General features: G+C 39.3%; 1 protein-coding gene across 2 annotated transcripts; it reads right to left on the bottom strand.

Annotated features, from left to right (window-relative positions):
- Positions 1-4,281: 4,281 nt before the first annotated feature.
- Positions 4,282-9,781, bottom strand: LOC149839509 (CBL-interacting serine/threonine-protein kinase 1-like). Of its 2 annotated transcripts, XM_090004152.1 has the most exons (13): positions 9,408-9,777; positions 9,080-9,142; positions 8,431-8,502; positions 8,016-8,123; positions 7,816-7,896; positions 7,662-7,715; positions 7,209-7,334; positions 6,563-6,787; positions 6,386-6,487; positions 5,657-5,773; positions 5,423-5,485; positions 5,231-5,305; positions 4,282-4,556 (listed from the first exon to the last, which is right to left on the bottom strand). In XM_090004152.1, exons 1-13 carry the CDS (start codon positions 9,555-9,557, stop codon positions 4,485-4,487), a joined length of 1,308 nt encoding a protein of 435 aa, XP_089860278.1. In that variant the 5' UTR covers positions 9,558-9,777; the 3' UTR covers positions 4,282-4,484. The 2 variants fall into 2 exon arrangements, with proteins under 2 accessions (XP_089860278.1, XP_089860279.1); XM_090004153.1 differs by lacking the exons at positions 5,231-5,305; positions 5,423-5,485 and having other exon boundaries at positions 9,408-9,781.
- Positions 9,782-19,481: the final 9,700 nt, after the last annotated feature.

The raw sequence follows: 19,481 nt of genomic DNA, 5'->3' as shown, positions 1-19,481 counted from the left end.
GCACACAGCCACTTTGCTCACAATACTCTACTCTTCTACACCTAGCACACAACCTTTGCACCCCTATTTATAGATGACATAGAGCCTTTTAGATGTGAGCCTTCTAGACTCATTCCAGAAATCGAAGGGGTTTTGACCCTTCAACTTCTTCTGCATTAATGGGAAGTAGTGGGTGGCTATTCCACTTCCCCACATTATTAATGAGAGATAGGGCTGACCCTTCAACTTCTCCTGCATTAATGGGAAGTAGTGGGTGGCTATTTCACTTCCCCACATCATTAATGAGGGATAGGGATGAACCCAATAATAGATACTGAAGATATTAATCTTTGTCCATTGTGCAGGTAAGGGATGCCATTGTACAACATAAAGCCATCTTCACACTATCGCATGATTAAGATCCTTACATATTATCAATGTGTGCTCCCTCGTTGTAGAAAAACAAGACTTTTGAATCTGTATTTTTGTCCAACACATGTCTTCAAAGATGATTTGGTTACGTATTCCCCACAATTTCAAATATTAATTTGAAAGGCTACCAGCCAGGCTCGATGAAATAGTTTCGAAGGTTGGTGACATCTTCCCTATCGCTTCTACTATGGATCCATATGGTACACACCAAGTTCCAAACATACTGCATATTAGAGACCAAGATCTTTTAGCAACAAAGCAAGAAATGAACAAGTGAGAGGTTGACTCTTCCTGAATGCTACAGAGATAACAACGGTTTACTAAGCAGTATCCCAGTTGTTGCAGCCGATCTTGACATAGCAGTTTTCCTTCACAGGCTAAAAGAAGAGTTAACGCTACTCTTGGATAATGGTTTGTACACCAAATCCATTGTGAATATGGCAGAGCTGGATACTTGAACCGACATGTGTTTTATGCTAAGCTCATAGAGGGTATTGGACTGACCCAACAAGAGAGAGTCTTGTACTCCTTGTTGGTGCCAAGAGGATGTCATCTGGAACCCTTATATAACACCCTGGTTTGGGACCTCAAGAGTCCAAGTCTGGTTGGTATTACTTTCCAGAGAAAAAATATATAGAGTTCACACAGAGAAAACATGACTAATTTTTTTTTATAATAAACTCAATTTTTTTAACAAAATTCTTCATAACATGCGAAAATAATGATTACATGAGTATCCAATGACAAGAAATAAACTAAGTATTTTACTTCAAAGTCGGAGTAGTTGATCACGTCTTGCCTGCACTAGTGTGCTTAAAACCTATAATTGTAATTATATAAAAGGTGAGTCTACAACTTAGTAAAGAATATTGTAATCAAATAATGATTTTAACTTACAATTGTAGTGAGTTCTAAGCCCTTCGTCTGAGTTCTATTTTCGACACACCACACAAGGTTTGTATGTTTTAAATTTCTTCCTTAACTCTCTCAATCAAACACTCACTCATACCAAACTATAAATAAAATAAAATGTTTTTGACTAAATGAGTTTCATAATTGCATGCATATGATGAAATTTCGTCTGAATATAACTGACTTAATAATGATAAGTCCATTACGTGATAATTTCAATGCAACATATATGGCTACTTGTAAGGGAACGCCCTATCTGTCTAAGAACATTGTAGCCATCATACGAGATATGGGGCAACCTGATACAATAATTGGTGATGGAGAGCACATTGGTGGACCATCTCGGAGGACGCCTTTATCATCTCACACCTCGGGAGGTGCACCAATTTAGAGAATGCCCTCATCTTTCTGTACCTCTGAGAGGCAAGCTCCACGTGGTAGTGGAGAAAAGAGTATGGAGATCTCATAAGGATCGCCAATGAGAAACTCAGGAGGAGAAAGCATGAGGATACCTCCTGAGTATACTACAAGTCGTATCCTGTACGAGCTCTTGCAGATCACCCGAGCTTAAGAAAGACAGCCTCAAACGATCATTTTAGGGATCACCTCTTGGGCTGAAAGGTTTAAGAATATGCAACATCCAATTTTTGATGGCACTCCTGATGGCGTCGCAATAGAGAATTGGCTCATGCAAGTAGAAAAAACTTTAGATACCATTTAGTGTCCGAAGGATCAGAGGGTAGGGATAGCGGTGTCAAACTTGACTAGCGGTGTAGAACACTAGGGGAGGATGATCATCCGAGACACTCTAGAGCAAGGCACTTATTTGCCTTGGTCTACCTTCGTGAGGATTTTTATAGGAAATTCTTTCCAAAGTGTCAGAGGGTGGAGAAAGAGAAAGAATTTAGGAAGTTTAAGCAATGGGACATGGATGTAGCCTAGTATACGACCCGATTTAAATCTCTTTTCCATTTCGCCAAGTCTTTAGTGGCGAACGAGAAAGAAAAGTGCAAACACTTTGAGAGGAGCTTGAGACCCAAGATTCTGAGGTTGGTAGGGTTACAACAAATAAAGAAATACAGTCGGCTCATAGACTATGCTTCATGGTATGAATTTTGGGAGTTAAGGATGAAGGAGAAATCCCAAGAAAATGAAAATCCCAAGACTGAAGAGAAGGTCAAACACAATGGCAACGATGTGGCTTAGTCCTCTCAAATAAAGTTTTAGTATAAAAGGAAGTTCTATAGAAAGCACAAGAGGCACTACGAAGGTCATCCCAATGGTCAGACCTAGGGTAAGCAAATCAAGAATTCGGGAGGCCAACAAGCTAAGAAGCAGAAAACTCATAAGTCGGGTCACTCGGACAATTCGTGTAGGACTTGTAGTCTTCAGAGGCACGAAGGCAGGTGCGACTTAATGAATGACAAGTGCTTCAACTGTTAATAGATGAATCACTATGTCAACGATTGCCCACAGCTTGACTGGAGAAATAGTACAACCCCAGACTTTTGAAGAAGCTCTTGTCAGCTCTGAAGTGGTTGAAGGTACATTCTCTATTTCTAGTATTTTAGCATATGTGTTGTTTGACTCTAGAGCTATATATAGTTTTACCCGCTCAACCTTTAGGAAATGGTTACTAGTTGCACCTTCACGCACACGCTTAGTTAAGTTACAAAGCTAGTCTGCAATGCTCTCCTCCACCCAACTCTTCGACGTCCTGTCAAAGTTTGAACCATGTGGAGGAGTTTCACATCTTTTGTCAAACTCTTAGACTTAACTTTGGTTTTCCTCATACTTAGCATCTTAAAACTCTCAATCCAACTCGAACGCTCGAGCCTTCTTCCTATCTCAGGCCCCCTCCTACTGGGTCTAATGTATCTACGCCCCATTACATAGGGCAATATTATCTTACTTGGGCACCGCCTGTTCGCCCACGACTTAAGTTGTTCCTCCAAATTCTCGCGACTACCAATGTCATACCGATAGAAAGAAGCCAACAAGAGACTTTGTCGTATTCGCGAGCTCCATTACTTAGCCCTCAACTGTCTTGGACACTCCAAGACTACCTCAACCAATGCTTCAAAGAAAGCATGACTGACCACTTCCACCCGAAGTCCCTCAACCATCACCAGAGTGCAACAAACGGAGTGTCACAGTTTGCTCTGCCCAACAACTGAACTCCAACAAAAGCTCTTCTTAGCCTTAGGTACTCCATCACATCTTAGCAAGTGCAAGTCCCTAACACAGGAGTTGACTGCTCAAGACTCTACGCTGGCACCACAACATCCGCACCTCAACGACATGACCCAACATGTGATGTCAAGTACCCCAAGCAAAGTGTCGATTTGATGCTCCTCCGCAAGCACAGTTGAAGATACATGTCTTTTCATTTTTTATCTTGAAAACACTCATCAAATTCTCACACACACCACACGTGCAGCCATTGTACTTACTCAGCCATCGATAGCAACCCACCAAGCCAGCAATTCTAAAACCAAACCTATACCAGAAACAACCTTCACTTCAACATTGCAGACTTCGTAAACAATACCTGCCTCATCACACAAAGAGCACACGATATGCTACTTAATCATCAACAACTTCACCATGAATCTTTGTGCTTTGATATCAATTGTCATGACACCAAGTGTCCTCTTCCACTCACGTGCCTAACAGCGCCTACAAGGTCAGCCTGTTACAACAGCAATTGCGATCCAATAAAAAGCTGAATGGTGAGGTCAAACTGTCATAACCCATGGGTCTCTGGTTCAAATCTCACTAGGATTATCCACAGCTTGGGTATCTAATACTCTTCAGAGATAGCCCAGCAATTGGGCTACCCCACATAGCCTTTACCATGAAAGCTTAATTCTCCACACCAACTGCAACTTCTGCCAATGTGCAGAGAGGTTTTTTATTTAGCCTAGCAAAACAGGAAAAAAAACTTTCACCAACAGCTTGTTAATCTAAAGTCTGATGTTGCTCTCCCGTCACGAAGCATACACAAAAATTACATAATAGGACTCATCGATTTTAAACATAATTATTTCTTGTGAAGTTCTACACCGGGGGGGGGGGGGGGGGGGGGGTTGAGGAATAATATTTACATGAAGACAAAATCTATAATCATCTCAGGGAACTGGTTGTCATCCACTCCTCTTTTAACAAGCAAGCGTAGTGAAGAGCTGTGGGCTTCCGCTCATCCCCAGATCATTTGATAGCTTTGTGCACAACTGCACACATCCACAAGTTGTTTGTAAAAGATCTGGCAATCTTTCAATACAGATGTTAAATGAAAAATGGTTGGGCATCTGCCTTTATGCTTTTTAAAATCACTGTGTCATGCCATGTGAACCAAGTCAATCAACATATCATGAATTAACACAAAATGCCAACAATTTTTAATGAAATCAGCATATCATTCCATTGATAGATTGGTTTTTTTAGCATGGCCACTGCCCTACCAGACATCCGTTTCTAGAGAGATCCTGCCAATCAATGTTGTCAGAATCATCGTGAATAAGCTTGAATCAACCAATTCACATCAAATCAGCAGATTCACCTCTAACAGTTGGCCTGATTCAGGCCAAATCGAGGTTGAACTGTCCCTTTTTAAATTTTTTAAAAAATTTATATGATTTTTAATTAAAAATAATAATATTGACCAATTCAGCTTGATTCCATTCGAGTTTGAATCGACCAATCTCTTAATCTCTTTGAAAATCGACTAAGATCTGAAATCGATTCTCTGACAACATTGCTGCCAATCAGTAAATCATTGAACCAGGACAGAGGGGGATGGGGGATTGGCGGTGGGGAAGGCTGGGGGTCCATGCTGTGGTTGGTGGTAAGGTGCTGCACCAACTAGACCAATTGACTATCACAAAGAGGGCGAGAAATAGTCTACCTGTCGGTAGAGTGCTGGGTCACCATATGATTTCCTTAATTCGACCACATACAACGACGGGTTTAGTTCAAAAACCTGTGATATGAAAGTGATAATCAGCACTTTATCAAGGAGAGTGAGGAGAGCCCTCCATTAATGTGAACCAAATAGCGGTTAAAGAGGATAAAATTTCTCATTTGGAGGGAAAATTACTTCGGTCGCCACTGAAAGGGAACAAGGGCTCTTCAAATCCTTGCGTGTCTGCACAGCTTTTAACTGGGAATACGACCAACAATTTCAAAGCATGGTAATTTGTATGTTAAGACTTGAATATTGTGATCAAAATGCCTATTGAGAACTCCATTATACATTAGAAAACAAACATGAGAAACTCGTAACATGGTGAGCAACTCTTGGGTGTTTCAAACTTTCAAGTTCTAGTTTTACCTTGCCATTCTTTTTCCGGACACGAAATCCCATTTGGATAACAATGTCCTCAATCTTCTCAAGCAGATCTTTTGCTGAATAATTTGACGTGAATCTGATCTTCCTCTCTGAGGCATCCTGAAACACCCGCAGAGGAATGAACCCATATGAGAGGAAATTCCTTCAGTGCCATAAAAAATGCCAATACCAAGAAACAGGAGAATAAAAAAATGCGAAAATTTGTGTTTATAGATATAGAAATATGTGGATAGCCTTTTTTGGAATCTATTTCAAGAACATACAGGGAAAATTTGTTTTATTTTGCTTCCATGAACCTAATAAATATTGTACCAATTGGTCCAGGACCCATCTCCTGAATAACCAAAAGAAATCAACATTTCTAATGCTCAAGTAAAACAAGCAAAGCTTGGTGATCACAACTGCATAATCAATGAAGGACTCTGTTGAATGCCATAACCTGAGTACAGTATTCAAAGACCAAAATCTAGATACCTAATAAAAATTGACTTACACAATGTAACCTATACTTGATCTTATAAGCCCAATAAAACTGAATTTATCAGAACATAAAGTCAATGACTCAGTTAAAGACGGCTTCAATATTTCTCAGCTGATTTAGGTAAATTCCTTCAGTCCATAGTGTTTCAATGTCAAATTTGTGTATAGCATTGAGCTTTCAACACAACACTTGTATCTTTGCAAATGAGAAAATAAGGACAAAAAATTTACCTCTTTTTCAAAAAAACCAGAGAGATCTAGGCTGCTTGACATTCCAATCAGCTCAAAAGCATTGATCAAGGTGGGTGCATTGTCATTGATCTCTTTCTCAGTCTGTCCATTAAAAAAAATAAGAGAAACTTGGAAAACAAATGGACTCACAATTAGGACTACTAGGCAAAGCATTACTTCTGAAAATGAGAAAGTTTCATCTAAATCATGAATGTCTAAGCAGCCTTCATCATCCTCATCTTCATCAGGAGTTGCGGGAATGTAGCCTTGTTTAAACCATGCATCTTCTTTAATTTCAGCTGCAGTTATCCTTGTCTTTGGGTTAGGATCCAATATTCTCCTAATCATGTTCCGGGCACCAGGAGAAATCCACCTGGGGATCAGAACATCACCCTTGAAAATCTGAAACAGTTAAAGGAAAACTCATCAAAGATTAAGTAAAACAAAGGCATATGATCAAATATATCCTAGCGATTAAGTAAAACAAGGGCATATGCTCAAATATATCCTAGCGATAGACTAAATGTTAGTTTTCTAAATTCCTTATACAAGAAGTATAAAAAGCTGAACCATTTTATTTTCCTTGCTTTGGTTGTGTAAAGGCCGCACGGAATTGAAAACTATACTATCAATTTAACGAATGCATGAACCAGTGTGTTGAAGTGGAATTGCCAATTCATGCTAAACATGCCTCTGTTTATTTTTTGCTCACTAATTTGACCATGAGTCAAAACCATCTCAGAGTGTTAACAAACTATAATCTCTAATAATTCAAATGAAGAAAAAACAGAATCTGCAAGCATTCAAGGTTCGCCTTCAATACCTTCTGATAAAGAACTGCAAGATTTCGATCATCAAATGGGAGGCAGCCAGTGAGGATAACATATAAGATCACACCACAAGACCAGATATCCGATGTAGCACCATCGTAACCCCTATTGGCAAGCACCTATGGCCAGCAAAAAGAACATGAGAAGATTACTATCTAAAAAGTGCCATCAATTTAAGAGGGGAAAAAACTCTAGTGAACCAATTTTCTGTGGGACTGCTCTTAAACTTTTGTAAGAACCAAGCAAGAGGTTTTCTAAACACACAAGTTAAAACTTGTACTTTTACATCTTTAAACATTAAAAATTCCTGTCCCTTACTGGTTGCCAAACATTTATTCTTGCTTGATTAGCTTTATAAAGAACTATAGTATAGAGATAAATTGATTAACAGAATCAATGAAGAAACCGTATGATCACTGTCGACTTATTCTAAAATCCATATTCACCTCAGGCGCAACATAGTTTGGACTTCCACAGGTTGTGTGCAGCAAACCATCTTCCTGAACATGCCTAGAGCAAATTACAAAGAATTCTAAAGAGAGAAACGGCAGAGAATAGTGATAAAAAAAGGAAATCAAAAGAAGAAAAAATTGTGCATACTCTAAAATGTTGGGGCAAAGCGCTTAGTCCAAAATCAGAGATTTTGACGTTACCACTTGCATCGACCAGAACATTCTCGGGCTTGTAAAAAAGATAGAATTATCAGAAGTTAGCTGTTGTGCCAACAATTATTTGAGTATAACAGAAAATGTGCAGTCAAGGCATTCACAAGAGTCTGTTAGTGAAAAAAAAAGATTTACCTTCAGATCTCGGTGAAAGACCCCCTTGTCATGGCAATCGCTCACAGCATCAATGAGTTGTTGGAAAAGCTTCAGGCTTTCCCTTTCCTTGAGCCTCCCGTTTGATGCCTGTTTCAGAAAAAAAGAATGAGATCTCACCAAACGTGGTAACTCATAGGCCATATGACCATGAAGTACTGCGGATGATTTACAATCAGAGGATCTAGAGAAATTCTAAGAAACACAGGGCATTGCAAACAGCCCGCCCTTATACCATATCACGATTTCAAAAATACGATGTACTCATTGGTAGCTAATAATATCAAGCATTTTGTGACTAGACACTCAAATTTAATGGCTTCTAAAAATTCCCCAATCTGTGACAGAACAAGGAGAAGTGTAGTAAGTAAGAATCACAGAGGCTGTCAATCCTTACAACTTTATCAAACAATTCGCCGCCTGTGACGTATTCAAGGACCAAGTAAATTTTGGTTTTGCTTGCCAACACCTGCAATACAACCGTAAAAAGACGTGCTTAGAGTCTCTTTGAGATAATCAGAATACTTTATCTATTTGTCCCTTGCTCTTTATCTTTTTCTTTTCTTTTATTCCTCTAAAAACTTATGATCACAAAAGCCTTTCTTTTGGCACAAGCATTGCAGCGTAAGAGTTTTTTTTTTGGGAGGAAACATAAGAGTTTTTCTGACCCAAACAGACAAGTTAACCGGTAAATAAATAAATAACTAAAATTTCTATTTCTCACAAAAATTTAAATCTAGCGTCCCCGAATCTGAAGGAGGTATTTACAGGATTAGGAGTTGATATGAAGATAAAGCTATACAGCGAGAGAGAGAGAGAGAGAGAGAGAGAGAGAGAGAGAGAGAGAGAGAGAGAGAGAGAGAGAGAGAGAGAGTCAGCAAATAATAAATCAAACAAAATTCATTCAAAGGAAATGGTTGAATTTAATTGAGAAGCAGAGAGCCCCAAAATTCAATTAGTTCCCTTCAATTCCAAACAGCTAAAAAACCAATTCCCCACCTTGAACCGAGCAATGCATGGGTTCGTATCACGGAGGAAGATCTTACCTCGTACAATCTGACCACGTTGGGATGCTTCAACAGCTTCAACGTCCCAATTTCTCTCTTTATCTGCAACACCAGTAGTAAGAAAACTCAAAAACTAAGCCTACCCTCAACCAACAATATGCAGAAAAACGAAACCACACTTCAAAAGTACAAAAAAAAAAGGGAATTCACCAACAATCTCAAAAGCTAAAAGAAAAAACCATAAACAAATATTGAACAAATCAAACCAACAAAACTTCAGACCAACCGCTAATCTCTCTCTCTCTCGAAAAGAGAGCCATCAAAGAAGAGTCCCCACAAAAGAATAAAAAGGAAAAGGGAAGGAGACCTGGTTCCTTATCTTGAGCTCCAAGATCTTCTGCTTCTCAAGGATCTTCACCGCGAAGCCCTTCCCCGAGTCCACATTCTGGGCGTACTTCACCTTCCCGAAATTGCCTTCACCGAGAGTCCTTCCGAACTCGTATTTGCCTATTCGCATTCCCCTGCCCCCACTTTCTTCCCAACACCACCGCAAACAGAGACCCCCTCTGCCTCTCCACAGATGCACGTTCAATCAAGAGTCGACCGCGACGACAACTGTGGGTCATAACAGCAGCAGCAGCAACAGGATGCCCTTCTTTTTACCAACCACCTGCAAAGTTATAGGAGTTGCGTATCAGCCCAACCCAATTGGTTACAAATGCCCTCCCTCCCTTCCACGCTTCTCTGTTTTGTGCTTGCGTCCACAAGAAAGTTCGTATGGCAATAAATAAATTAGGAAAATCAGAACTTGTTGGGATAACAATAAAATAATGATAAGGACTTGCATTGTTTAGGAAGAGGTCCGGCCCCACCCCTCTTAATTCGTATGGATATTTCCACTTGCTTGTTTCAGTGGACCTGCTCCACCGTCGTTTATGCTCTCAAAATAATAATAATGATAACAAGTCTGGGTTATCTGTGTCAGACACTATCAAGAGGGTTATCGATGACAGAGAAGTGAGGTTGGAAAGGTATCTAGTACAAGCTAATTGGATTGGAAATTTGGAACTAGGTCCAGCGCATTAGAGTTGAACATGAATCGGATTTTGAAATAATAATACTAATCGAATTTAACAAAAAGAGTTGAAAACAAGAGCTTTGCATTTTAAAAAAGAGGCAAACAATTCGGGTTTAATTCGTATGCAGATCCAACAGAAATTACTGTTCTGAATCAGAAATGGGAAAGCTTATTCAGATCTTATGATTAAGGTATCCGTGACTAGAATCGGGCTGTTTGGACCCGCACAGAGAAGATTGGCAGGAGAAAAAGATGATCAGGTACCGAGTCCATGCATGGGCTTTGTGGATCCATTTGATGGGTTTTCTTCTAAACTGGATCGGGGTAAGAGATCAAGACCTATGTCCTAATGTTGTCAGTATTGGTGCGTATCAGCCTGTATCGGCAAAAAAAATGGATGTGATACTAACTTGAATCGGCTATTTTTTAATAAATGTAAAAAATGCTTAAAATTAATTTTTTTAATGTTATTTAAACATTATTTTAATAGTTTTAACACGTGTCATGTTCTGATTGACACAAAATAATTTTAAATTATTTTTTAGCTGATTCAGAACAATTCACTTGAGAATCGGTATACCGATTCACCTGAATCGTTGGCTAAACGGTTCAGGGGGGATACCGATACTGACAACATTGGTCCTAAGTACATCAACACTAGATGCCTCCAATTGATCAATTCTATCATATATCAATATTAATTAAAAAAGAAGAAGAAGAAAACAGGTGCCTTTCCGTGATCTAGATAGTGACTTACAACAGTAGGGATGTGGTGGACAAAGCTGAATCCGTGTAACCAGAATCAGTATCCCCAAACCGATCCAAATTCAAGTATGGACTTACACAAAAACACGAAGCCATTTTGCGTATTGCGCTTTAACTTGTCCAATCTTAGAAATATGTGAGGGATATTTTTATAGAAGTTGGTAGCTGGGCACACGTTACTACTCAAAGGGAAGTCACTCATGCTGGCCGTTGGATCTTATTTAGATCCAACGACCAGAAATAATCCTACTTAATCCCCTTTGTCTACCCTATTTACCCTTCCTCCCCGTTTTCACGCTCTCCTCTCTTTCCTTCTCCCTCTCCTTCCTTCCCACCACCATCGCCGGCCCCCATCTCCGGACACCACCGTCGACGGTCCCCCATCTCTGGCCACCACCGTCGACGGTCCCCCATTGCCGGCCTACCACTCTCTCTCTTCTGCCTTCCTCCTTGCGTCGCAACACCACCTGCATCGTCCCTCCATGGCCGATACCACCACCGGCTGTGCCTCTGTCTCTGTGGGTTTTGCTGCTCCTCTATCTGTCGAACCTCCTCTGAACGCAACCATTAAAACCATTGGCATTGCCCCCATCACCGCTGCCACCATTGGCTCAAACTCGCCATTTGGCGTTGCTGCTCCTTTGTCTGCTGGACCACCGCCTAAGTCAACCATCACCACCACCAGAGTTGCTTCTCCACCGCTACCACTACCGGCTCTGTGCAACCTTGTGGATGTCGCTTCTTCTCTGTTCGTTGGACCTTGCCTCCACCACCGCTATAAAAAATAGAATATAATAGTGTTTTTTTGGTATTTTAGGTTACAGATAAAGATATCTTTGTTGATGTCCTGCATAGCTATTATCTGCTACTTTCTTGTATTTTTGCTACGCACATTTTGAGCTTATTCTTGTTTTTTTATTTTGTTGTAACAAGTCCTATACACCCCAACTGATGCAACATCGAGAGCTTCTGTTGCTCCAGCTTTTTTTTAATGCATTCTCTTTTTCCCAATTTAGTATACTTACATCTCCCTCTCATTTATTCTTTTGATCAATGTATATATATATATATATATATATATATATATATATATATATATATATATATATATATATATATATCTGTTTTAATAAAAATAAGATTAATGCATTTAATTGTCTGATTTAATTCCATCTTGGGATTACATCTTTGTGTCTAAGACCAAGCATTTTTCTTGTTTCTTAATTTTGTTGGTAGTTGTTCTAATTGATTCAATGTCGCTGATTTCATATCGTGACCTTGTGGGTAAAAGGCAATGACAGCTGAGATTGAGGTGGTTGATGGTCCTAATGATGAAGGTGAAATGTTTACTCGACCTGGCAAGTTAAGCAACCGTTTTCCCCGGCCATATGCTAATGAACAAGCTGCAAGATTTGCTAATGAACAAGCTGAACAAGCGACCTCGTTGATGGTGACAGATTTGCTTTCACTTGCAACATCCATGATGGATTCCATTTGCAGAGAACATATTTTTGGTGGTACCTTGACACCTGTTTTTTTTACAGTTTGTGTTAAACTCCCAATCTCATATTTTCGATGACACCTTTTATAAATATATATATATATATAAAGAGAGAGAGAGAGAGATCTGGTGCTAAACCACATGTTAAATGGGGTTTTTGGGCTTTTAGGTTGCTTTTTATGCCGTTTGGGCCTCATAAATGTGTTGGGCATGATCATCGATTTACTAAGAATCCACACCTGGATCATGTGTTTTTTATGAAAAAAAAATGATGTTTGGAGCCTCTAAAATTTATAAAGATTTTGAATCGTTGATTTTTGGAAGTTTTATAAAAATTCACCCGGAATCAGAAGCTCTGAATGGTCAGAATTTAAAAATAAAATAAAATAAACCCCATAAAACTTATTTAGCACCATATGAGTTTAGCACCGACCCATATATATATATATATAGCCTTTAATTATTTAGAAATAAGTCGACAGTAACAGAGGTGGTATCCCATGTGGTAAGTGGGGTCCTGTGCCAAGCTGAAGGCCCAGGTTCGAATCCCTCTGATATATGGGGCTCAAGAGTGATCTGCTAAGGGTTTGCCTAACCCCAGCTTGCCTATGAAAAAAAAATTGTACATCACTTATTTAGGGAATTGATCTGACAAAATTTGATGGCTCGTTGATTACATCACGGTTAAAGTGACATAAAGTGATAAAAGACAAAGACACTTTTTATGCAAGATTTTCATTAGCCAAATTTTATTAAACGAATTAAAAACCTGTGAGGTAAAAGGTGATGTTTTTATTAGCCATTATTTTTCTTCTGATATTTATGTCATCTTAATTTATTGCCAAGTTCCTTTTTATAACCAACGGGGGTCGGTGCTTGTGTGGCAGGAGCAGTTAGTGCACGTCACCTTGTGTTGGTATGTGGCTGTATAATTGGTAGGGGTCTGCTTAACTCCAACTTACTCTATAAAAAAAAAAAAAGGGTTTATATTTCATATTAATGAACATATAAGATCTATTGAACTATAAATCATATGTGAAAGCTGTATCAACTCAATCTGATCACACATAATTGCGATCAATATAGTTTGTTTCCTAAGATCATGTCTTGGATTGTGTTTTTTTTTTAATATAATTTTTTTAAGTCGTGAAACTTTTGGTACATTATGGGCCATTAATTTTTAAAGCTAAACATACTTATCTATCACAATCATACTATTTAAAATCCATTTTCTACTAAAAAAACATTGTAAATCACATCCATAAGTTTTGATATATAAAAAAATTAAAAAATTACTAAACTATAATAAATTCTACTATATAACTTTGTACCTTCATTAGCACCAATTATTCACACGCAGGTGTGTGTATACATGTATCCAATAAAAGTATTCACATAGAAAATTAATTAAATGGCTACTAGGGGATCAGATCATGGTATGCACGTGGGCTGAAATGCTCTCACAATTTGACACGTAAACCCATGTTTCCAAGGTTTATCTTTTCCAAAAAAAAAGTTAGTCGAGCGAAGAGAAAACGTGAGAAGCTGTTCCAACGACTGTTTTTTATCAGGAGGAGGAGGAGAATCGTTCCCAAATGAAGGGATTGATGACGTGACATCTGGACCTTTTTTCTCCATAATTTGTGACAAATGGTTCCAAGAGGGCTCACGTGAAAACAAAAAATCATGGGCCCACCGGTGGGACAGTGACACGTGATTTTCTTGCTCTTATATCGACTGGTTTTGGCTTCATATTTGCGGTTTCCTTTCTAATAGGCCAAGGTCAAGCGCAGAAGGCACTATGTTGGGACCCACCTGACTAGGCATTACCAACAACAAGGTACGAACGATTTGGTCGAGCTCAAGTGTGGGACCGGACTACCTCTGTATAAAAAGAAAAAGGAGGAACGCACATGTGGGCCCACCTGGTAAAATTGGACCATTGTTATCAATGTATCAGCCGTAACATTTTTTTTTTTATTTTTTATTTTAATTTATAAGCTGAAGAAACCACGCCCAGCGCAAAGACCTGGTTGTCCTGAACGGTCGTCGTGCCAAGTCCAGAATATGGGGTAAACACCATTCTACACCCAAAGAACAGAGGTGGGGGAAAACAAAGCATAAAAAAAAAGTTAATTTTTTTTTTATCCCTACACTCTCTCGCTCTCTCACCCCTGACCCCGAACTCCTATTCTCTTGTCTCTCTCACCCTCGACCTTGGAGCTCCACCACCATCTTCGGTGAACCGAGAGAGAGAGAGAGAGAGAGAGAGAGAGAGAGAGAGAGAGATGATGGATTTGAGCGGTGGCAATGGCAGAGTTGGTGTCGCACCACCGACTAAAGTCATCGTTGCTCCCCCACCACTTGACCTACTACCCCGGTCCCAACCCAAATTCTTACCCTTACCAGGACCCCATCAAGATCATCTTCATCTCCAAACTCCCCGAGAATGTTAAGCCTCGAGAGATCCACAACCTCTTCCATTGTCGCTAAGGCTTCGAGTCCTGCCAGCTCAAGTACACTGGTTGTGGCGACCAGGTGTGCCTCCTCTTCCGCTCCTTTTCCATTCCCACGCTTCATTGCTCTCCCCTACCACGAAGAATTCGCCGCCCATGGCCGAAGAGAACAGTTTATGCTTGCTTGGTTTGGTTATGATTCTTAATAACATAATTTGGCTATCTTCATTTGGTGGTGTTCCAAAACTTCGATTAAGATTTTTTCTGGGTTTAATTTTTTAAAGTAATTAGGGTGAATTAGGGTCTCTTGGCATTATCGAAGCATGATTTGCTTGCACTTTTTTGTTTTCTTCCTTCGATTTGATGTTGGTTGGGTGAAAAAGTTTTTTTGTTTTTTTATATTTGGATCCAATTTGAGATCCTTATTCAGGGTTAAAATCTATAATAAACTTGTTCAAACATGGATAACAGTGGGCGGATCTGAGGTAGTATGATCCAAAATGAAGTAATCAGACCCATTATCCATGACTATCCAAGTTGTATGCACGTCGTCATTAAACAATAGACATGTATAAAACATTTGTATATGGTTGAAACAAATCCCGGACTTGGTACAGTTGTTACGGAATGGACAAAACGAGTGTTCTGTCTGTTTTGTTTGTTCATTGTGTCTAATCCTGAACAAGCCATCAAACAAGCCCTGAGGGAATGTTTTCCCTCTTGCCTTTCTTCCACACTCATCATTGACCCGAAGGAAATACTTTTTCTCTCTCCCTTTTCATCAACCCCCCATTCATCTCACTTTTCCTTGTGCAACCGATCAGGAGATGCAACTCTCTCTCTCTCTCCCAATGTTGCACCTCCCTCCTTCGCGTGGTGTGCATCTCTCTCCCAAGTCACACCTCATTCTATGTGCCCAGTTCTATAGAACCATATTTCGTGAGAGTTTGGGTCCTAACAGTGGTATCAGAGCATCACTTTTGAAAAACTGTGTTGACCAGCCAGACTACTCTACTCAACGCAGCAAGGTCACAAGCCTTTCATAGCTTCGCACGATAGATCCAGCCACAACCAACAGTAATCATCATCAACCACGATGATCTGCATCCCAAGGTTTCTCTTCTGATTATTTCAAGAAGATCACATCAATTTCAGGTTCTTTGATTCTTATACTTCAAGTTTGAATTTGGAATCATTAGAATCTGACCGCTGGTGACCTTGATGTGACTTCTGAAAATTTGGTCAAATTTATGCCTATTCTTAGGAAGGCTCAGTATTGGACTGTATCCCAGTCCAATTTTCCAAAATTTATTTCAATCATCTGACAGTTTTTATAAAATCCCAAAAAATCATCATAGATTTTTCCTACTTGTCCTAAACTGAACTCAATTTTTGGATCGAAAAAATCCTTTTCTGATTTTTCCTTTTATCGCCATTTTACCGAAACCTGTCAGATCAAGTATTTGGATCTTAATGACCTAACATTTTTTAACTTCAAAAAAAATTCAAGGTTTGATCCTAGATGCATAAATTCTAAAAATTTTATCGTAGGAATGTACATCTATTAGCTTTTAAACCTAATTTACAAATCTCAAAAATTCATTTGGATCACTGAGATCTGATTCGATCTTTGGAACCTATTAGAACCCAGAAACTGAATCGATGAAGCCTTGAAAAAATCTCAAAAATTGTATTTTTACATACTTGATAGCCCATACCAGATGACCAAACCTATATCCTGTCTTAAACCCTAGCTTACCCCTTTGCACCACATGAACTTCGGATTGATAGTAATTTGTCATGCATGTAGTGTAAACATTGATGAAAATCACATTGTCTTCATATGCAAATTCCACCCATTCGAGCCCAACTCTCTTAGTTTCTTTTGCAGTTGGAAACATGGGATTCAGACCTCTTACCAAAGGATATTAAGTTTGCAATCAAATGAATTCAAGAGTTATATTAGTCGATTAAAGAATGACGACTTGGTGAAAATGATATCAACATGGTAAGGTATATTAGTGTCAACGATGACACACTAGAAAGAGTTTATTAGACTCTCATCGGTGTGCAATTAATAGAACAGACTACTATAATACAATTCTTAATGAAGAATCATAACATGTTAATCATCATACTCAAGGCTTATAAGGATCAATGTGCACACCCAAACCCAGGTGAACATTTTATGCAAGAAAGGCTAAAAAATAACACCTATCGAATGTTTGATGAAATGCCTGAGCTGCTTTCCATAGTTTTTGTGAGTGACGACACATCAGTCATTGCGAGGACAATCACGTCCGATGAAGATCTGTGTGAAGGGATGGAAGAAGATGAAGCACAACCCCCCAATGATTGTTGCAGATGCACCGAAACACAGCAAGAGCGTAATTCAGTTGTGAGAAAAATGAGTGTTGATGCCTCTACTGAAAATCAAGACTAGTTAGAGAAGGGCATCGTGTTTCATATCTTCAATTCATCTAGATCAAATCAAGCTCCTTCAAAATGGATCTATATTTTGTCTCATCCAATCACTTCAGATCTATTTGACATGTTCCACTTTGGAAGCCTCTTACATGACTTTGGTTGGATTAAATATAATGTTCAAGGCTTCAATACACATGTTGGGGTATATCCTGCATAGTTCATTTTGTTTATAAAGCAACACCGAGATCCTGTTCTATATTATGGACTCATAGCCCATAAGGTAGAACGAGATTAGAAAAGAGCAGGAGGACTGACTATAAACTTAGTGCTTGAAGTTTTTGCTTTGAGGGCAATGCAAGTTTGAGAGGGGTGGTTTGTTAGAGACCCTTTTCTACCCCAGGTCCGACCAGCCTGATATGCCTCAGCTAGGAATGCTGAGGGAGTTTTCCTTTCTCTTAGGAATCCACCCACCCTGGAGTCCTGGCCAGGCTGAGACTCTGTTGGGACACCCCCTAGAGTCCTCGCTAAGGTGGAAACTATGTATATTTTTATCCTTTTGCTCTCTTGTAAAACTATATAGATATGCATTATGTTTAGTTTATTATTAATGAAGTTTATTTAGAGATTTCACTCATTATTGGTTTGTGTTTGTGTTCTATGAGAAAATGTATTTCTCCCTCACCACTCTTTCACACTTGTCATCGACTCAAAAAGAACACTTTTTTCCCTCCTTCGTTATCGACCCCTATCCACCTCATGATTCTCTGTGCAGCTGATCAGAAGAGATGACTCTCTTTCCTCCAACGTTTCATGTTCTGCCTTCATGTGGTGTATATTTCTCTCGCAAGTCATGCCTCGTTTCATGTGCCCAGATCCATACATCTGTCCTTCATGGGAGTTTGAGTCCTAACACACCCCCCTTGGAGCTTGTATCATCCACAAGCTATGTATTTCCCACAGCTTCCTCTTCGAGAAACTTGTGTATCATCATTGGAGATGTAAACATTTCAGATTGGAATTGGGCGTGTCCAACACAGTATCTGATTAATCGGATGTTGGTTAAATATATTCAAATTTGAATTCGGATTTGGATAGTGAAAAAGCTCATACCAAGGAAAAATTAACTTAGATAATCTCACCTTTTTCTCCTTTTCATGTGAAGAAATACAAATATCCATCAAATCCAGATATTCATCGAATTCAATGGTAGAAAAGATTAAAAACTATATCTGAAAATGATTATAATAGGATATGGTTTTGGCTTACCAATTTCAACTAAACGGAGTGAGATTTGGTCAAATATTTGATAAAATCCAATCCATTGACATCCCTAATTGTCATGCTTACCCAACCTGACACCACCTCAAATCCAAACTAGTTTTACACTCAATTAGTGCCCTTAATTCCTCAAATCTTTTTAAAAGGTCATGATTTTAATTGCATAGAAAAACATAATCCAAGGTATGATCTTAGGTGGACATCAGTGCACACCCACCAGATACTCTATCTCAATATCCTTGAATCTCAATATACAAAATTTAGTTATGCTAGACCTAGAGTCGTGAAAGAATCACTATGTGATTTCTATGGTTGTTAATAACTTCACCAATTTTATTGGCCATAATAAAATTATGGCATTTTGGGTGTTCCATTTTGCCTAGAGTAGCACCACTAATATTGCCTTAGTGGTATAAAGCGTGATCCAGCATTTGGGCCACTTTCTAATGGGGGTGGGGTGGGATGGGAGCACTACCCTGGCCCCCTTTCTAATAGGGTGGCACTCCCTTTTTAATAAGGGGCAGCCACTACATTGCTCCCCGTGGTTGGGCCCCGAACACTGGATCTTCTCCCTATTGCTCTTCAATGTGGTAGCTGAGGGTCTGATTGCCTTACCTCTACAAGCCATGAGGATCGACTTTACAAACTTAGTGTCCTTCTTTGGCTTTAATTTTTCTCTCTTGCGGTTTACCGATGACTTCATCTTATTCAGCAAAGCCTTCATTGGACAAATAACGAGGATTCTTTGCATCCTCAAGGTGTTTGGTATGATCTCTGGTCTCCAAGTCAACAAAATTAAAAGCAAGGTTTTCATTTTTAACACTGATCTAGCCTTCACCACTACTGCCTCACATCTATTTGGATGCCGAGTGGGTAAGCTCCCTACCTCCTACCTTGGGCTCTTCCTTGACAACTAGTTGATACGAACTCCCCATT

This window comes from Nuphar pumila, chromosome 4 (assembly GCF_984573655.1).
Source record: "Nuphar pumila chromosome 4, dmNupPumi1.hap1.1, whole genome shotgun sequence".
Taxonomy (NCBI): Eukaryota; Viridiplantae; Streptophyta; class Magnoliopsida; order Nymphaeales; family Nymphaeaceae; genus Nuphar; species Nuphar pumila.
This window is presented reverse-complemented; position numbering and strand designations above follow the sequence as displayed.

What these genes read in the sequence shown, in the direction of transcription:
- LOC149839509 (XM_090004152.1), bottom strand. Translation starts at nt 9,557, where the DNA reads ATGCGAATAGGCAAATACGAGTTCGGAAGGACTCTCGGTGAAGGCAAT. An exon ending in CTTTGCCCCAACATTTTAGA is followed by an intron (nt 7,716 to 7,815) that starts GTATGCACAATT and finishes AGGCATGTTCAG; the next exon opens with GAAGATGGTTTGCTGCACAC. An exon ending in CTGGTTTTTTTGAAAAAGAG is followed by an intron (nt 5,774 to 6,385) that starts GTAAATTTTTTG and finishes CGGGTGTTTCAG; the next exon opens with GATGCCTCAGAGAGGAAGAT.